This window comes from Pleurodeles waltl, chromosome 7, assembly GCF_031143425.1.
Source record: "Pleurodeles waltl isolate 20211129_DDA chromosome 7, aPleWal1.hap1.20221129, whole genome shotgun sequence".
Taxonomy (NCBI): domain Eukaryota; kingdom Metazoa; phylum Chordata; class Amphibia; order Caudata; family Salamandridae; genus Pleurodeles; species Pleurodeles waltl.
In genome coordinates, this window is record NC_090446.1 from 1153046826 (window position 1) to 1153065515 (window position 18690).

Below are 18690 nucleotides of genomic sequence, written 5' to 3' on the forward strand. Positions count from 1 at the left end.
TTTGATACCAAATTCTTGGTATGTAACATTTAAGGAGACTTTAAAATTTAAAATAAAGTCTGCCCATTCTAGCCTATGAAGGCCATTTACTTCAATGAGGGAAAAACGAATTTGGCTGTTTTTACCTCACCAGGGCTTATAAATCTATTTTTATAAAGTCCCTGCTTATAGTTACATGGCACCCAGCCCTAGGGGCACATAGGGCACACCTTAGGGGTGACATATGTAAAAATAAGGTAGTTTAAGACTTTGGAAGTACCTTTAATTCCAAAGTCGAATTTGCATATAACTTTAATTTAAAAGCAGCCAGCAAAGCAGGCCTGCCTTTAAAATGACACTGGGCACCTCAGCAGTGCACCTAGGTGTGCACCACCTATGCTGTGGTCCCTAAACCTACATGCCCTACCATATACTAGGGACTTATAGGTAGGTTAACTTAGCCAATTATAATTAGCCTAATTTGCATATCCATTTTACACAGAGCACAGGCCCTGGGACTGGTTAGCAGTACCCAGGGCACCATCAAAGTCAGGAAAACACCAGCAAAAAGAGGAAAATGGGGCAAAAAGTTATGGGGCCTCTGCAATCAGCCCTGTTTTCTCACAAACTTGGTAAGAGGATTACTTTCTCAGACCTCAGTTTTTATTTTATTTTTAAATCAAAAAGGGAAAGAAAAATACTCTCCTAGGTATGTTTTCTCACCTATTTTTCTTAAAATGAAATATATGTTGCACAAGTGGCTTTGGTGACCCCTTTCACCACTTCAGGATATCGGAGAAAATACCAGAAGTGAGAACAGTTGGTGTGCTGCTACTTTGCAGTGTGTGCCTCGTGATATCGAAAGTAAGTGCCCATCCCCGAAAATTAGAGAGCCCAACAACCACAGAATAAATAGCTTAACAAGCATTCCATCACTTCCTGCAACAGCTGTAATACTTCAATAAGCAATTGTGTGCTCAAAAACGTGTTTTGCATATTTATTTATTAATTTAAAAATATGGCATGGTCAATGCAGACATCACTTAGATGAAACTGTTTCTGTGAGGTCAGAATAAGAAAAGAATGCAACACAATTCATCATAAATGTTTTATATACAATCGTCACAAATTTCAAAGTTGAGTATGCAGACTACAATTCAGCAGTTCTTAAGCATTTGGCATTATTTACATCACATTTTGAGCTCCTGTTCCTTCCTCCACAATATGTAATTGTTCACTGAAGAACAAAGTAAGTCTTATCTAGGAAACAATATTATCCTGAAGCCAACGAATGCACACTTTTTAATCCTGCCAGCAGGGTTGCGCTTTATGAAGAGTTCACTTCTTAACATTGTTAAAGGTAAAATACAGATGTTAGATGTTTGGGCAAGAATGAGAGAAATAGCGGACACCCATAATTATGAATGAATTTTGACTCATGTGTTCTTAATCACAAAAAGAATAACCCACCAGAGCTGAAAGCAACATACTAAATGAGATTGGTAGGGTAAACGCTACACTTTAATGTGGTTATGCTACACAGGTCATGAATGTTGTCAGAGAAAAAAAGAAAAAGAGTGTCAGGACATTCTATGTAGGTCTATTCTAAGAATCCTAAAAACGTGAGTTTTATTCCCAGTGGAGTCAGCAAAGGGTTTCATGGGGGCAGATATTGAAGATGGATCCAAGAAGGGACAAAGTTCGCACAGTGCAGCCTCCAGAAGCATTTGCAGGCGGGACAGAGCTCCACATACTCCTGTGACTCGCTGTGTGTAGAAAGGTGGGAGATCACAAAGTAGCTTCCTGCTGTGTGCTTATGGAACTGAGACCAAAAGGCACAACCTTTAGCGGTGTACAGAACTGAGTGACCTTGATATAGTGCAGCCTTTTGCAGAAGGGACTGAAGTCACTTAGTGCAGCCTCCCTGTGGTGTGCGCGGTAAGGGACTGAGGTCGCTTAGTGCAGCCTCCCTGCTGTGTGCGGAAGGGACTGAGGTCGCTTAGTGCCGCCTCCCTGCTGTGTGCGGAAGGGACTGAGGTCGCTTAGTGCCGCCTCCCTGCTGTGTGCGGAAGGGACTGAGGTCGCTTAGTGCCGCCTCCCTGCTGTGTGCGGAAGGGACTGAGGTCGCTTAGTGCCGCCTCCCTGCTGTGTGCGGAAGGGACTGAGGTCGCTTAGTGCCGCCTCCCTGCGGAAGGGACTGAGGTCGCTTAGTGCCGCCTCCCTGCTGTGTGCGGAAGGGACTGAGGTCGCTTAGTGCAGCCTCCCTGCTGTGTGCGGAAGGGACTGAGGTCGCTTAGTGCAGCCTCCCTGCTGTGTGCGGAAGGGACTGAGGTCGCTTAGTGCAGCCTCCCTGCTGTGTGCGGAAGGGACTGAGGTCGCTTAGTGCAGCCTCCCTATTGTGTGCGGAAGGGACTGAGGTCGCTTAGTGTAGCCTCCCTGCTGTGTGCGGAAGGGACTGAGGTCGCTTAGTGCAGCCTCCCTGCTGTGTGCGGAAGGGACTGAGGTCGCTTAGTGCAGCCTCCCTGCTGTGTGCGGAAGGGACTGAGGTCGCTTAGTGCAGCCTCCCTGCTGTGTGCGGAAGGGACTGAGGTCGCTTAGTGCAGCCTCCCTGCTGTGTGCGGAAGGGACTGAGGTCGCTTAGTGCAGCCTCCCTGCTGTGTGCGGAAGGGACTGAGGTCGCTTAGTGCAGCCTCCCTGCTGTGTGCGGAAGGGACTGAGGTCGCTTAGTGCAGCCTCCCTGCTGTGTGCGGAAGGGGACTGAGGTCGCTTAGTGCAGCCTCCCTGCTGTGTGCGGAAGGGGACTGAGGTCGCTTAGTGCAGCCTCCCTGCTGTGTGCGGAAGGGGACTGAGGTCGCTTAGTGCAGCCTCCCTGCTGTGTGCGGAAGGGACTGAGGTCGCTTAGTGCAGCCTCCCTGCTGTGTGCGGAAGGGACTGAGGTCGCTTAGCGCAGCCTCCCTGCTGTGTGCGGAAGGGACTGAGGTCAAATAGTGCAGCCTCCTGCTGAGTGCGAAAGGGACCTATGTCACTTACTGCAGCCTCCTGCTGAATGTATTAGAAACAGGTCTTCTACTGCAGCGAAGGGACAGTAGTCACACTGCTAACTCCTGCTCCTACAGGGTGCACAAGATTTAGTGTTTTTAGACTAATGCTCAGTGCAATATGGACAGATGTCACAGTGCAAGCACCTTCTAGTTGTAAAAAATTAAGGGCATTGTCACAGCCTAGCAGAACAAGAATAAAAAATAATGAGGCAGACAGGACTCTGACCAGTTTGAACCACGGCCTTCTCGTTTTAGATGCAGAAGTGATTATAGTTCAAAAGTACAGCACTGTACTAGGGAAAAAGGGACTAAGGCAACAGCATTATCTGTAGGCTACTACAATGTCACACAGTGCAATCTACTGTTGGCTGCAGTAGGGCAAGATCACATCACGGTGTATACACCACAGAACCAAGTTCAGACTCAATGCTGCCTTTTTCTGGGTTGGCCAAGCATCTAAGGAAACAAAATATGACGTGTGGATGAATGCAACCTCCTTCTGGTTGTGGCCAGAACTGAGATTTTAGTGCAGCTGTGAATGAAGGCATGAAGCTACAGTGCAACACACATTTTATGAAAGTAGAGAACAAACAATGCCACCTCCTTTTGGGCATAGATTTTATATGGTTCAACCCACAGGGTGAAAGATCAAGAGTAAAAAATTGACACCTTCTTCAGGTGGGTTTGCAACGGGTGAATGTCACAGCATATACTGCTACTGAATGAGCCAAGAGCACCAGGGTAAACACTAGTGACTAGGGATCTTCTACAGTTGCTTTCAGACTGGTGGTGGGATAGATAAAAATAATGTATTTGCAGTGGGTGGGCCCCAACTAAACACATTGTTTCCCTCACAACCCAAGTTTTGCAGCACAAGAACTCCTGTCTCTGGGAAAAACAAAAAGGTGGTATGAACTGTCACAATGCCTATAGAATGGACTAATCTTGCTGGACAAAAATTTTTTATAGCGTTCCTGAAATATTGCATATTTTAAATACATCGTTGACTGACAAAACTTTTATCCAATGCCTAAAAGAACACTGCAAGTTATAGAAGAGAAAAATTGGTTAAGACCTGGCTGAAATACAATAAAACATGACTATATATACATGTGGTAAAAACGATCTACAATCTCAGCCTTTAAAACATTGCAATGATCCCCATGGCACATATAAATCCCAACCTGGTTTCTAGAAAGAAATCGAAATTTCTATTATTTCTGCAACTCTCCTCCCCAATAACCCCCTTGAGTTTTTTTTATTTTTTTGCTTATGCAGTGTTCAGTCTTCAGTCTTGGAAAGCAGGGCGCATGCAATCATCTGCGTTCTTTGCTTACGCAATCATCCTGTGATACAGTGTCTCCATTTTCCACCATACTACAAGTTCGCCTCTTCTTCCTGCGATGAGTCATTCCATCTGCTTCAGAGCCAGAGTCTCCCTGGAGAACGAAAAGAATCACTGTTATCCTATGGTTTACCTAAAATGCATCCAGAAAAGTATGCAAAATTGCTTAATGGCAATTCAAAAAACAGACTCTCAAACAATACATAGTACTTCTTAAATGTTGTGCTTTTTGTCGCTTTTGTCCAATGCGGTGTCCCAGTCGTAGTTAATCCATAGAAAAAAGACCTTACTCAAGCAGAGAATACTCACCTCTGAGTCAGAATCGGAGGAGCTAGAGCTAGAAGAGCTGGAAGAATCACTGGAGCTATCCGAAGCAATGCCAGTTGATTCTTGCAAGTCCACAGAGTCTGCCAGAGCTGCCAACTCAGGGCGTTCTTGCTTCAGGATCCTAAAATACACAATGAAGTACAAACATGTTTGCATTCTGCAATTAGGTAACTGTAAACAAACGGCTAGCAAAAAGCAACAGTAAAGCACCAGAGACTGTATCTACAATACAGAACACTTTCATAGTACTGAATTTATTTCATGAATGGAACATTGAATTATAAGTTACTCACAACTTGAAAGATTTGAGGCAAAGGTACGTTTATTACATTTGTTTCAATTAAGCAATATACAGAAAAAACACAAAACAAGGGCTTATATCTCCAGTAACAGAAATAACACGACATCGAAACCCTTAAAAAAATGGAGTGATGGAAACATGTTTGATATTGTATTTTATTTGATGTATAATACAAAACCGGTTACAGTGATTTAAAGACAAGCAAGCTAGACAGCTGCCGGCGCTGCTGCTCGTGTAAGCCGATACAGGAACAGGATGGAAAGACCACAAACAAATACAAATGGGAAAAACGAAATAGCAGACCTCGGAAAGGCTATACTAACGTATCAGTACTCACCAATTTCAGTCCTTTGAGAAGTACAATCTGAAAGTACAGCAGTTTGGGGGGGGGGGGGGGGGGGGGGAGGAGGCTGCTTATTATTTTCTTTTAGTCATTTGGCTTCCATTTCCCCCAGATGGCTTAGCCAAACTGCAGCCACCATAGTTACTTTTTTTGGTTGAAAAATACAAATAAAAAGACAAGCATCCAACAAGAGGAGGATCAGTTGTGAATCTGGAAGGACTACCTTATTTTGAGATCTACTGTTAGGGAGAATAATGTTTCCTTCTCCAGAAAGGAATCCTCTCTAGATTCATGACTTTAAAATATATATCATGGCATTATTCTAACCTAGACATGACAAAAACAGCAGGAGCTTCCCAACTTGGTGTCAAAGAATCAGGGTGGTTCTAGAATCAGTAGTGACTCGTGTGTTGCAACCTCAAAGGTTGAAGTCAAAAGGCTGTTTTATTAAGACTCCTGCCCTATCAACTTTAGTTCTTGCTGAATTAGCTCTAAGGGACCCTTGGGAACTTTATTTGCTTTTTGTTAAGGCTGACTAACAAAAACAGTGACCAAGGAGAAAAAAATAAAATAAAAAAATTAAAACCCCAAAAAACACAGTTTAGAGTTGGGAGACAATGAATGAAGTATGTCCCATTAAACTGAAAAGACATAACTTTTAGCAGATATGGATTAGTTACTTACCTGTAAATCCTAGTTCTCTTCCAGGGGTATCCTCATCAAAGTCATAAACATTGAATATTCCCGCCCTCGTGCGGGGACCCCGGAGCATATATATATAAAATACATACATATTATCATGTGTAAAACAGCAATGCAGGCTATAATCATAAATAGGCTAAAATGCTTTATTTCTATGCAAGTTTTTTTTTTTTTTTTTATATTATAAAATCACAATAGATCATAAATATCTACCTAAGCCCCAAAAGCTGGACTTAGGGAAGTAAACAGCAGTAAATATCAGAGAAAAATAGAAAAAACCACATTGAAAAACAATGAAGCATTCTTAGCCAATAGGCTGCATGCAGGTTAACACAGGAGAACCATAAAAACTTTGGCACCGTGCCTTTAAGACCCTGAGCACCTCCAGTATCCCACCATGCCTCAGGGGTGAAGGGAAGGTGACAGTTGGTTCACAGTTAGGTCAGTACTTTTTTACGGTGACAATCTGTGTAACTGATCAGAAAGATAATCTGTCCTGCACTTCTAGGAGACTTAAGTCCGGGGAGGAGGGTGGGTTGTTTATGACTTTGATGAGGATACCCCTGGAAGAGAACTAGGATTTACAGGTAAGTAACTAATCCTTCTCTTCCAGGGGATCCTCATCAATAGTCATAAACATTGAATAGATTAGCAAGCCCATCCCTAAACTCTGCGGACTGTCCGAAAGAAGTGCAGGAAAGAATACATATTCATGCAAATAGATTTCTAAGAGAGGCCTGCCCCACCTGGGCATCCGCTCTTGCATCCGAGTCTAAACAGTAATGCTTAGTAAAGGTATGCACAGACTTCCATGTAGCAGCCTTACAAATCTCGGAAATTGGTACATTGTTAAGGAGGGCAGCAGTAGCCGCTTTTCCCCTTGTGGAATGCGCTTTTGGCCTAGCCAGTAATTGCTTATTAGCCAGTTGGTAAGTGTTAACAATACAAGACACAATCCATCTTGATATAGTTCGTTTAGACGCTGCCTCTCCTGTTCTTAAATGACCATAATTCAGAAACAAATGGTTAGAATGTCTAATCGGTTTTGTTTTGTCCAAATAGAATTTCAGCACTCTTTTTAAGTCTAAAGAATGCAATGCTTTCTCAGCCGGAGTCTCCGGATTGGGAAAGAAAGTCGGTAAAGATATAGTCTGATTGATATGGAATTCTGACACCACCTTCGGAAGGAAAGATGGGTGAGTTCGCAGAACCACTCTATTATCGTGAAAAACCGTGTACGGTTCTCTGCAAGACAGAGCCTGAATTTCGCTGACCCTCCTCGCTGAAGTAATGGCCACCAAAAAAGCCGTCTTCCACGTAAGGTGCTGTAAAGAGGCCTTGTGGATAGGTTCAAAGGGAGGGCCCATAAGTTTTGACAGGACTACATTCAGTTCCCATGGAGGAGAAGGTCTCCGAATGGGAGGAAAAACCTTTTTCAAGCCTTCTAAAAAATCCTTGACTACAGGTATCGTAAAGAAGGATTCCTGAGAAGGCGACTTACGATACGCTGTAATTGCAGATAAATGAACCTTAATAGAAGATACCTGCAGACCAGACTTCGCCAGATGAAGTAAATAGGATAGTATGACGTCCTCCTGAGCTCGTATGGGATTTATACCTTGTTGAGAGCACCAGATGTAAAATCTCTTCCACTTAAAAGCGTAAGAACGCCGCGTGGAAGGTCGTTTTGACTCTTTCAAGATGCTCATGCACTCCTGTGAGAGCCCTAGGTGCCCATACTGTAGGAATTCAGGAGCCATGCTGTCAAGCTCAGAGAGGGAAGGTTGGGATGTAGGATTCTGCCTTCCATTCTGCTCAGGAGATCCGGTCTGCACGGCAACCTCCTGTGAGGTCTTTCCGATAAGTTGAGTAGGTCCGTGTACCAGAATTGGCGGGGCCATTGTGGCGCTATCAGAATCATTCTGGTTCTGGAGTTGTAAAATTTGTTGATTACTGTCGGTATGAGGGGAATCGGTGGAAAGGCGTAGAGAAATGTCCCTGACCAGTTGATCAACAGGGCATTCCCTTGAGATCCCGGACGGCAGAACCTGGACGCGAAGTCTGGGCATTTTTTGTTTGTTTCGTCTGCAAAGAGATCCAACTGAGGTCGACCCCATTGACCGAAGATGTCCTCGACGACTTCGTCGTGTAGCACCCAGTCGTGCGCGTCTTCCAGATGTCTGCTCAGGAAATCTGCCTCTACGTTTTGCTGACCTGGCAGGTGTACCGCTGTGATAGACATTCCCCTGGCCAGGAGCCAATGCCATATCGTTTGGGATTCTCGAGACAGAGGTAGTGATCTTGTTCCCCCCTGTTTGTTCAGGTAATACATTGTGGTTGTATTGTCTGTCTGAACTAGGATAGATTTCCCCTGAACCAATGGAGAGCAAGATTTGAGAGCCAGATGGACTGCTCTGAGTTCCAGTAGATTTATGTGATAGTTCTTTTCCTTGTCGGACCAAAGACCCTGAGCTTGGAAGGAACCCAGATGAGCACCCCAACCCTGAAGAGACGCATCCGTTACTAGAGTGTCGACTGGAATTGTCTGGTGAAACGGAGAACCTATCGACAGGTGAGGTCTGTGCATCCACCATTGTAGTGATTGAAAAGCCACTGCTGGTAGTCGAACTCTGTCCTCCCAGTGACCAGTCTTTTGGCTCCAATTGTTCTCTAATGCCTCCTGAAGGGGCCTCATGCGTAGCCTGGCATTCGGGACAATGAAGATGCATGAAGCCATGGAGCCCAGAAGCGATGTCACCTGACGAGCTGTAGGTGCATCGGCTGTTAATAGATGTTGACACTTCCTGTGGATTGATAAAAGTCGTTCCTCCGAAGGATACACTCTTTGGAGCTCTGTGTTTAGTATCGCTCCCAGGTAGTGGAGGTTTTGTGTTGGAATCAAGGTTGACTTGTCGTGGTTGATTTGAAGACCTAGAGACTCGAAAGTTCTTAGAACGATATCTCGATGTTTTCTCGCCTGATCCGGAGATGAGGCCTTCACTAGCCAGTCGTCCAGGTAGGGGTAGACGAATATTTTTGGTCTTCGAAGGTGTGCCGCTACCACTGCTACACATTTTGAAAAGACTCGGGGTGCAGACTTCAGGCCGAATGGAAGGACTCTGAATTGGTAGTGCTGTGACGCTATCTGGAAACGTAAAAATTTCCGATGTTTGGTTGCTATTGGGATGTGAAAATATGCATCCTGTAGGTCGATGGAGCACATCCAGTCTCCCTGATGCAGTTGCGGGACAATCTGGTGAAGGGCTAGCATCCTGAACTTTTGTTTTCTTATGTACTTGTTCAGGAGCCGTAAGTCCAGAATTGGTCTGAAGAGGCCCTGTTGACCTTTTTTCGCCACCAGAAAGTAACGGGAGTACACCCCTTTTCCTTTTTGTGCCGGAGGAACCTTTTCTACAGCTTTCTTTTGTAGGAGTGCGAGAACTTCCTTGCGTAGCAGGCTGAGATGAGAAGGAAAACACCTTGCTGGCGGCAAGTGTGGAGGAGGTTTTTTGAAAAGGAGAGAATAGCCATGTTCGACAATATTGAGCACCCATTTGTCTTTTGTGATTGAGTGCCACTCGCGAAGATGATGCGTAACACTTCCCCCCACCGGAGTGGTGCACAGTGCTGAGGGAAGCAATGCCTCATTGCTTTGATGGTGTCTTTGCTGTAGACTGTTGAGGTCTACTTGACCCTCTGTCTCTTGTGGGTCTACGTGCCTGAAACAGGGGACGTCCCTGTCGTTTTGTGGCCTTTGAGACCAGTGAGGGGTTTGAACCCTCTGCTGGAATGGTCGTCTGTCATACGGCCTGTACCTCCGCCTGAAGTCTTTTTTACGTTCCAGGCCCACTGCCCTCATCGTGTCGACTTCCGTTTTCATTCGGGCCATCTCTTCATCTGCGTGGGTACCGAACAACGAACTCCCGCTGAATGGGAGGTTCAAAATGCGCTGCTGTGCTTCCTGTTTCAGACCCGTGAGCCGTAGCCAGGAAGACCTCCTAGCGCAGATTCAGTGCGCATACCCATGCGCAGCCAAATCCGCCCCGTCCGCCGCCGCGCTGATGACCTGGTTAGATACTAGGCCTCCTTCCTGCAAGATTTCCTGGAAATCCTGTCTATCTTCCCTGGGCAACTTTTCTGTAAATCTGTGGAGTGAGTCCCACAGAGAGCGGTCATATCTGCCCAGAAGTGCTGAGGCGCTGGAGACCTTCATAGCAGATGCCGCCGTACCGCACATCTTTCTCCCCAGAGAGTCTAGGTGTCTGCTCTCCTTATCCGGGGGGACTGTGGAAGATGATGCCACAGAGTGTGTTTTTCTGGCTGCGGCTAAGATCACAGAGTCCGGTGGCGGATCCTTCCGCAGGAATAAAGGATCTTGTTCCGGAGCTTTGTATTTCTTTTGAATCCTAGCCGGGGCAGACTTGAGAGTGGCTGGAGACAGAAAAGTGTCCATAGTCGGTTGCAGCAAACCCGGTACTAGTGGCAGCAGTTTTCTCGAGACTGATCTGTGTTGTAGGGTCTCAAAGATAACTGAGGATGAGGTGGCCGGCTCTGGTACCTCAATATTTAGCTTCTGCGCTCCCCTTAGAAGAACCTCATTAAAAGTGGTGATATCATCCACCGGGGAAATCCTAGCAGGTGGAGAATCTGTGAGTGTGGGGGAGTAGCGCCCCACAGACGATCCTGAAGAAGACCAAGAAGGTGATCTTCTGCGTGGTGTTCGTGACCTGGTTCTCCTTCGGGAACGGGACCTGCTCCGAGAGGCTGTAGCAGAGTGTGCAGGTCTTGTGGTCGGCTGACGAGAAGCAGAACGAGCCCGTCCTGCTCTAGCTGTAGGCGATGGCGTTCTCGGTAATGAGGCAGTAGGAGAATACATCCTCGAGTATTGTGAATCCGGGGATGCTGTGATGGGAGAAACATGCCCCGATGCTCTGGAATGGGATGATGCACTCCTTATAGAGACCACCGGTGAGGGAGCTTTGTCCGCTGGCTCTACTGCCTGTGACACAGCTGAAGGTTGTGCCGACGTCGATTGCATCCTCGACGTCGAAGGTTGCGATGGCTGGTCTGCTCTCGACGTCGAAGGTCTTGACGTCGGAGGTCTTGCCGTCGAGTGTCTTGACGCCGATCGCCTATCACGGGACCTGGACCTACTCGCCGTCGTGTGTCTCGACGTTGAGTGGCGAGTGGTCGACGGCGGATGTTCATGCCGTCGAGGTGTTTTTGGTGTTGTGTCCTTCGACGCCAAGGGGTGAGACGCTCTCAACGGCGAACGGGAGCGCCGGAGATGACTCGACGCCGAACGGCGGCCTGCCGTCGACGGAGATGTACCCCTGTGTCCATGCTTCGACGTTTTGTCCCTCGACGTCGGTCTGGTCGCCGTCGACGGCGATCTATGCCGGTGAGACGGTGGTGCCGATGACGTCGATGGAGAACAAACAGGTACAATCCTACCTGTCGACGTCGATCGGGCCATTCCTTCTGCTGTGGGTCTGGGAAGTGAAGAGGATGTTGACTTTTTCCTCTCCTGAAGCCCATGTAGCCTGATCTTCTCTCTGTCTTTGAGAATCCTCCTTGACATGTTCTTACAATACTTGCAGGTGTCAGGACAGTGACTCTGTGGCAGGCAGACAATACACAGAGAGTGTGGGTCTGACTGGGCTTTCTTCTTCCCACAAGAGGGACATTTTACAAAAAGAGAAGGCATTTTTCTGTCAGAAAAAACCTTCCTAGCTCAGACAAAGATATTACTTGTCGAGTGAAAAGTGAAAAACGCTTTTTTAAAGAATTTTTCTGAGGAAAACTCAGAAAAACTGAGAGCTCAATGCTCCAGGATCCTCTCAGAAGAAGCCGGAAAAAAGAACTGACCTAACTGTGAACCAACTGTCACCTTCCCTTCACCCCTGAGGCATGGTGGGATACTGGAGGTGCTCAGGGTCTTAAAGGCACGGTGCCAAAGTTTTTATGGTTCTCCTGTGTTAACCTGCATGCAGCCTATTGGCTAAGAATGCTTCATTGTTTTTCAATGTGGTTTTTTCTATTTTTCTCTGATATTTACTGCTGTTTACTTCCCTAAGTCCAGCTTTTGGGGCTTAGGTAGATATTTATGATCTATTGTGATTTTATAATATAAAAAAAAAAAAAAAAAAAAACTTGCATAGAAATAAAGCATTTTAGCCTATTTATGATTATAGCCTGCATTGCTGTTTTACACATGATAATATGTATGTATTTTATATATATATGCTCCGGGGTCCCCGCACGAGGGCGGGAATATTCAATGTTTATGACTTTGATGAGGATCCCCTGGAAGAGAAATTTGCAATCAGTAAGAGATTATCATGTTTCAAATTGGAGGTCATTTGTTCATAGTTTAACAAGCAGCCTAAAAGGGGCCACCTTAAGTTTCTCAAGAGATGCTGGGATCCGTACAGATGAGATTTCTGTTTACCATTCAGAATAATTGTGTATGGTTTTATCTTAAAGAAGGAATTTGAAGTAGAACACTTTAATTTCTGCATGGTTGAACTATTACAGTCCACTGAAGATTATGTTACAGCGAAGACATCATTTTCTAAGGGCTCAAGCAATAATGTAAGTTATGAGCCAGACTAGGCCTTGACATTTGGCCTTTCATCTGATTAACCTTGGCTTGACTTACATTGGACTATAAAGCACAAAGTTCTAAAGATGGGCCACGCAGTTGTGTTTGTGCTTAGACATCAGATCAGCTCCCTATCGACGATGTCTACAGCCATTTTCACTTGGAAGTAAATATGACCTTTGATGACTGGTATCCTAAACAGTGAAGTTGAGTGGGTAATTTGCAGGTAAGCTGAAATTGCGGTAAGATGTATCTTAATGGATGAAAAAGCTAGTTTTGACTTTTGCAAATGTAGTAAGTAGCTTACGATATCTTTAGCAGATGCGTGTAAGGGTTTAATTTGATTATTATGACAATAATAAACAAACCTTTTCCACTTATTTGCATAGCAATGTCTAGTGGTTGGTTTTCTAGCTTGTTTTATGACTTCCATACATTCCTGTGTAAGGTCTAAGTGTCCGAATTCTAAGACTTCCGGAGCCAGATTGCTAGATTCAGCGATGCTGGATTGGGGTGTCTGATCTGTTGATTGTGTTGAGTTAACAGATCTGGTCTGTTTGGTAGTTTGATATGAGGCACTACTGAGAGGTCTAGTAGTGTTGTGTACCAAGGTTGTCTTGACTCAACTTGTTTACTAGATCTGGAAGGAGTGGGAGAGGGGGGAAAAGCGTATGCAAATATCCCTGACCAACTCATCCATAACGCATTGCCCAGAGATTGATTTTGTGGGTACCTGGATGCGAAGTTTTGGCATTTTGCATTTTCTTTTGTTGCAAACAGGTTTATTTGTGGTGTTCCCCAATTTTTGAAGTAAGTGTGTAGTACTTGGGGATGAATCTCCCATTCGTGGATCTGTTGGTGATCCAGAGAGAGATTGTCTGCTAATAGATTCTGAATCCCTGCAATGAACTGTGCTATTAGGCAAATGTGGTTGTGTATCGCCCAATGCCATATTTTCTGTGTCAGGAGACACAACTGTGTTGAGTGTTCCTCCCTGTTTGTTTAGGTAATACATTGTTGTCATGTTGTCTGTTTTGACAAGAATGTGTTTGTGGCTTATTATTGGTTGAAATGCTTTTAACGCTAGAAATACTGCCAATAGTTCTAAGTGATTTATGTGAAATTGTTTTTGCCGAGAGTCCTAATGCCCCTGAATGCTGTGTTGATTGAGGTGTGCTCCCCACCCTATCATGGAGGCATCTGTAGTTATTACGTATTGAGGCACTGGGTCTTGAAAAGGCCGCCCTTGATTTAAATTTATATTGTTCCACCATTGAAGCGAGGTGTATGTTTGGCGGTCTATCAACACTAGATCTAGAAGTTGACCCTGTGCCTGTGACTATTGTGATGCAAGGCACTGTTGTAAGGGCCGCATGTGCAATCTTGCGTTTGGGACAATGGCTATGCATGAGGACATCATGCCTAGTAGTTTCATTACTTTTTTGACTTGTATCCTTCGGTTTGGATATATGACCTGTATTACATTGTGAAATGCTTGTACTCTTTGTGGACTTGGCGTGGCAATCGCTCTTGTTGTGTCGATTGTTGCCCCTAAGTATTGCTGTTTTTGACACGGCTGAAGGTGTGACTTTGTGTAGTTGATTGAGAAACCTAGTTTGTGTAGGGTTTCTATGACGTACTTTGTGTGTTGTGAACACCGTTTTAGTGTGTTTGTTTTGATTAACCAATCGTCTAGGTATGGAAACACATGTATTTGCTGCCTTCTGATATGCGCAGCTACTACTGCCAGGCATTTTGTAAAGGCTCTTGGCGCAGTAGTTATTCCGAATGGCAACACTTTGAATTGGTAGTGTACCCTTTGGAATACAAATCTTAAGTACTTTCTGTGTGAAGGATGTATTGGTATATGGAAATATGCATCCTTGAGGTCTAGTGTTGTCATGTAGTCTTGTTGTTTGAGCAGTGGGATTACGTCTTGTAATGTCACCATGTGAAAGTGGTCTGATTTGATGTAGGTATTTAATGTTCTTAGATCTAATATAGGTCTTAGTGTTTTGTCCTTTTTGGGTATGAGAAAGTACAGAGAGTAAACTCCTGTTCCTTTCTGTTGGATTGGTACTAATTCTATTGCTCCTTTCTGTAGCAATGCCTGGACTTCTAGTCCTAGAAGATCTATATGTTGTTTTGACATATTGTGTGTTTTCGGTGGGACGTTTGGAAATTGAGAAATTCGATGCAATAACCATGCTGGATAATTGCCAGTACCCAAGTGTCTGTTGTTATCTCCTCCCAATGTTTGTAAAATGTGTTTAGTCTCCCCCCCCATAGGTGTTATGTGTTGGGGATGTGTGACTTGGAAGTCACTGTTTGTTTTGAGGAGTTTTGGGGCTTTGGAACTACCCTCTATTCTTTTGGAATTGTCACCCTCTATATTGCCCCCGAAAACTTCCCCCCTGATATTGGCTTTGATAAGTGGGCCTTGCTTGTGAGGTTGTGGCTTCTGTAGGTTGACCTCGAAACCCTCCCCTAAATTGTGTCTTGCGAAATGTGCCTCTGCTCTGTGGGGTGTAGAGTGCGCCCATGGCTTTAGCCGTATCAGTGTCTTTTTTGAGTTTCTCAATAGCAGTGTCCACCTCTGGCCCAAACAACTGCTGTTCATTAAAGGGCATATTCAGCACGGCTTGTTGTATTTCCGGCTTGAATCCTGACGTACGCAACCATGCGTGTCTCCTTATTGTTATTGCAGTATTTACTGTCCTTGCAGCCGTATCTGCTGCATCCATTGCTGACCGTATCTGATTATTGGAGATACTTTGTCCTTCTTCCACCACTTGTTGTGCCCTTTTCTGGAACTCTTTGGGTAAGTGTTCTATGAAATGCTGCATTTCGTCCCAATGAGCTCTATCATATCTTGCCAGAAGTGCTTGTGAGTTGGCAATGCGCCATTGGTTTGCTGCTTGTGCTGCAATACTTTTCCCCGCAGGGTCGAATTTGCGACTCTCCTTGTCTGGAGGTGGTGCGTCTCCCGAGGTATGAGAGTTTGCTCTCTTGCGAGCTGCCCCGACAACCACAGAGTCTGGTGTTAATTGCTGCGTAATATAAACAGGGAATGTTGGTGGTGGCTTGTACTTCTTCTCCAACCTTGTAGTTATGGCCCTGCCTTTTACAGGATCCTGAAATATTTGTTTGGAGTGTTTTAGCATTCCAGGGAGCATAGGTAAGCTTTGGTATTGGCTATGAGTGGAGGATAGTGTATTAAACAAAAAGTCATCCTCAATTGGTTCTGCATGCAAGGTGACGTTATGAAAAGCCGCTGCCCTTGAGACCACCTGCGTGTAGGATGGACTGTCTTCAGGTGGCGACGGCCTCGCAGGGTAACAGTCTGGGCTGTTATCTGATACCGGAGCATCATAAAGGTCCCATGCGTCAGGATCATCTTGACTCATTGCAGTATTAGTCGGGGACTGCATCAGTGGTGGAGTGGCTACCGGTGATGTGTGCATTGATGGTGGTGGAGATGGTGGCAGAGTTGTTTGTCTTTCCACCTTTGCCTGTGGCTGCTTGTCCTTTTCTTGAAAGGCAAGTCTTCTTTTCATTTTAATTGGGGGAAGAGTGCTTATCTTCCCTGTGTCCTTTGGAATGTGGAGCCTCCTTTGAGTGTAGTCTGGCTCCATTGATTCAAGTTCTTCTCCAAACTTATGTCCTTGCATTTGGGAGGACAATCTCGGTTCCTCTGTGCAGGAACCTGTTTTCGGTTCCGAGGCTGTATGTTTCGGAATCGAAACCTTTTCGGTCGCCTTTTTGGGCTCCGAGGAAACCTCCTTTATTTTCGGCGTCATGGTGTCTCGGTGCCGACCCGTTTCGGTGCCACTGTCTCAGTGCCGAATCTGCTCGGAGCCGCAGTCTCGGGCCCGAGATTGCTGTGTGCCGGTATCTCGACCGGAGTCGGATGACTTCGACACAAGCGTTCCCTTTTTCGGTGCCGATGATCGGTCACCTATTTTTCGGGTTAAGCCATGGCCTGTTGGCGGTGGCGTCCCCTGGGCTTTTGTGGTCTTCTCGTGAGTTTTATGTTTTGACGTCTTACTCACGGTTTTCGGCATTTCTTCGGGATCAAGCTCTTCTGAGTCCGATTCCTGAATGGAGAAGGTTTCTTCTTCCTCCTCGAAACGCCCTTGCCCTGTCGGCGCCGACGCCATCTGCAGTCTTCTCGCTCTTCGGTCTCTTAATGTCTTCCTCGACCGAAACGCTCGACAGGCTTCACAAGTATCTTATCCTTGTGCTCTGGAGACAGACACAAGTTACAGACCAGATGCTGATCTGTATACGGATACTTGTTGTGACATTTTGGGCAGAAGCGGAATGGGGTCCGTTCCATCAACCTTGAAGAGACACGTGGCTGGGCCGACCAGGCCCCGACGGGGGATCGAAAAAACCCGAAGGGCCACCGGAGCTCTTCAAAAGTCGGTGTCAATCTTCAAAAGTCGGTGTCGATCTGTTGTAACTAACCCGATACCGAACGCAAACAATACCGACGATTTTTCCGAGATTCTAACTAACTTTCCGACCCGAAACACAGCTAAAAGGAACACGTCCGAACCTGATGGCGGAAAAAAAAACAATCTAAGATGGAGTCGACGCCCATGCGCAATGGAGCCGAAAGGGAGGAGTCCCTCGGTCTCGTGACTAGAAAAGACTTCTTCGAAGAAAAACAAATTGTAACACTCCGAGCCCAACACTAGATGGCGGGATGTGCAAAGCATGTGTATCTGCAGCTACACATGCCATCGAACATATATATATATATATATATATATATATATATATATATATATATATATATATATATATATGGAAAATGTCACTTACCCAGTGTACATCTGTTCGTGGCATGAGACGCTGCAGATTCACATGCTGTGTGTGATAATGCACAGCATGTGTATCTGCAGCTACACATGCCATCGAACACACACATATATATATATAACATCTAGCTCACCCCAAACTTCAGTTTACTACCATGATCTCCTAAACAACCCTACTAAATTCTCCCTCATTCATCTCACCTTTGACTCATCCAAAACCCCTCCTGCTACCATGCTCTCCCTAACCCTTTCCACAGACTCTTCCCTCCTCCATCTCTCCCTTACTCTCCCCAAGCCTCATCCTATTACTATAAACTCCCAATTAACACTTCTGGATTCTTCCCTCTTCTATCCCTCCATTACTCTGGTCAATCCAACTAACAAACCCACATATCTTCTGCTCAAATGAACTCCTAATAATACTAATACTGTGCTCATATTTTCCTATACTAATCTACCACTAATTCCTCTTGGGTTCCGGAGTAGTGTGCTACTCACCGAAAAGCACTTTGACGCCTCGTCAGGGGTAGTAAGCGATATATAATGAAAATGTCACTTACCCAGTGTACATCTGTTCGTGGCATCAGTCGCAGTAGATTCGCATGTTCTGCAATAGCTCGCCATCTGGTGTTGGGCCGGAGTGTTACAAGTTGTTTTTCTTCGAAGAAGTCTTTCGAGTCACGGGACCGAGTGACTCCTCCTTTTGTCTCCATTGCGCATGGGCGTCGACTCCATCTTCGATTGTTTTTCCCCGCAGAGGGTGAGGTAGGAGTTGAATTGTAGTAATAGTGCCCATGCAATGGAGTGACTAAGTATGCACCTATTTAAGGTTGAGATGATACATATATAAATAATTGAAGGTAACTTCCAAACTGCTACAGGCTCCCGGGGAGGCGGGTGGGCACATGCGAATCTACTGCGACTGATGCCACGAACAGATGTACACTGGGTAAGTGACATTTTCAGTTCGATGGCATCTGTCGCTGTAGATACGCATGTTCTGCATAGACTAGTAAGCAGTTATTTCCCCAAAAGCGGTGGATCAGCCTGTAGGAGTGGAAGTAGTCTGAAATAATGTTCTTAATACGGCTTGACCTACTGTGGCTTGTTGTGCGGATAACACGTCTACACAGTAGTGCTTGGTGAATGTGTGAGGCGTAGACCATGTGGCTGCCTTACATATTTCTTGCATTGGGATGTTTCCTAGAAAGGCCATGGTAGC

At 45.4% G+C, this 18690-nt stretch overlaps 1 protein-coding gene across 1 annotated transcript in view; it reads right to left on the bottom strand.

Moving 5' to 3' along the window:
• Positions 1-965: 965 nt before the first annotated feature.
• The window catches only part of JMJD6 (jumonji domain containing 6, arginine demethylase and lysine hydroxylase), a 68015-nt gene continuing 50290 nt past the window's right edge, over positions 966-18690 (bottom strand). The window contains exons 5-6 of the mRNA XM_069200240.1: positions 4675-4813; positions 966-4459 (exon numbers count right to left, since the gene is read on the bottom strand). Of these exons, the coding sequence (XP_069056341.1) occupies positions 4337-4459; positions 4675-4813 (262 nt within the window). The 3' untranslated portion in view covers positions 966-4336. The remainder of the gene's footprint in view (positions 4460-4674; positions 4814-18690) is intronic.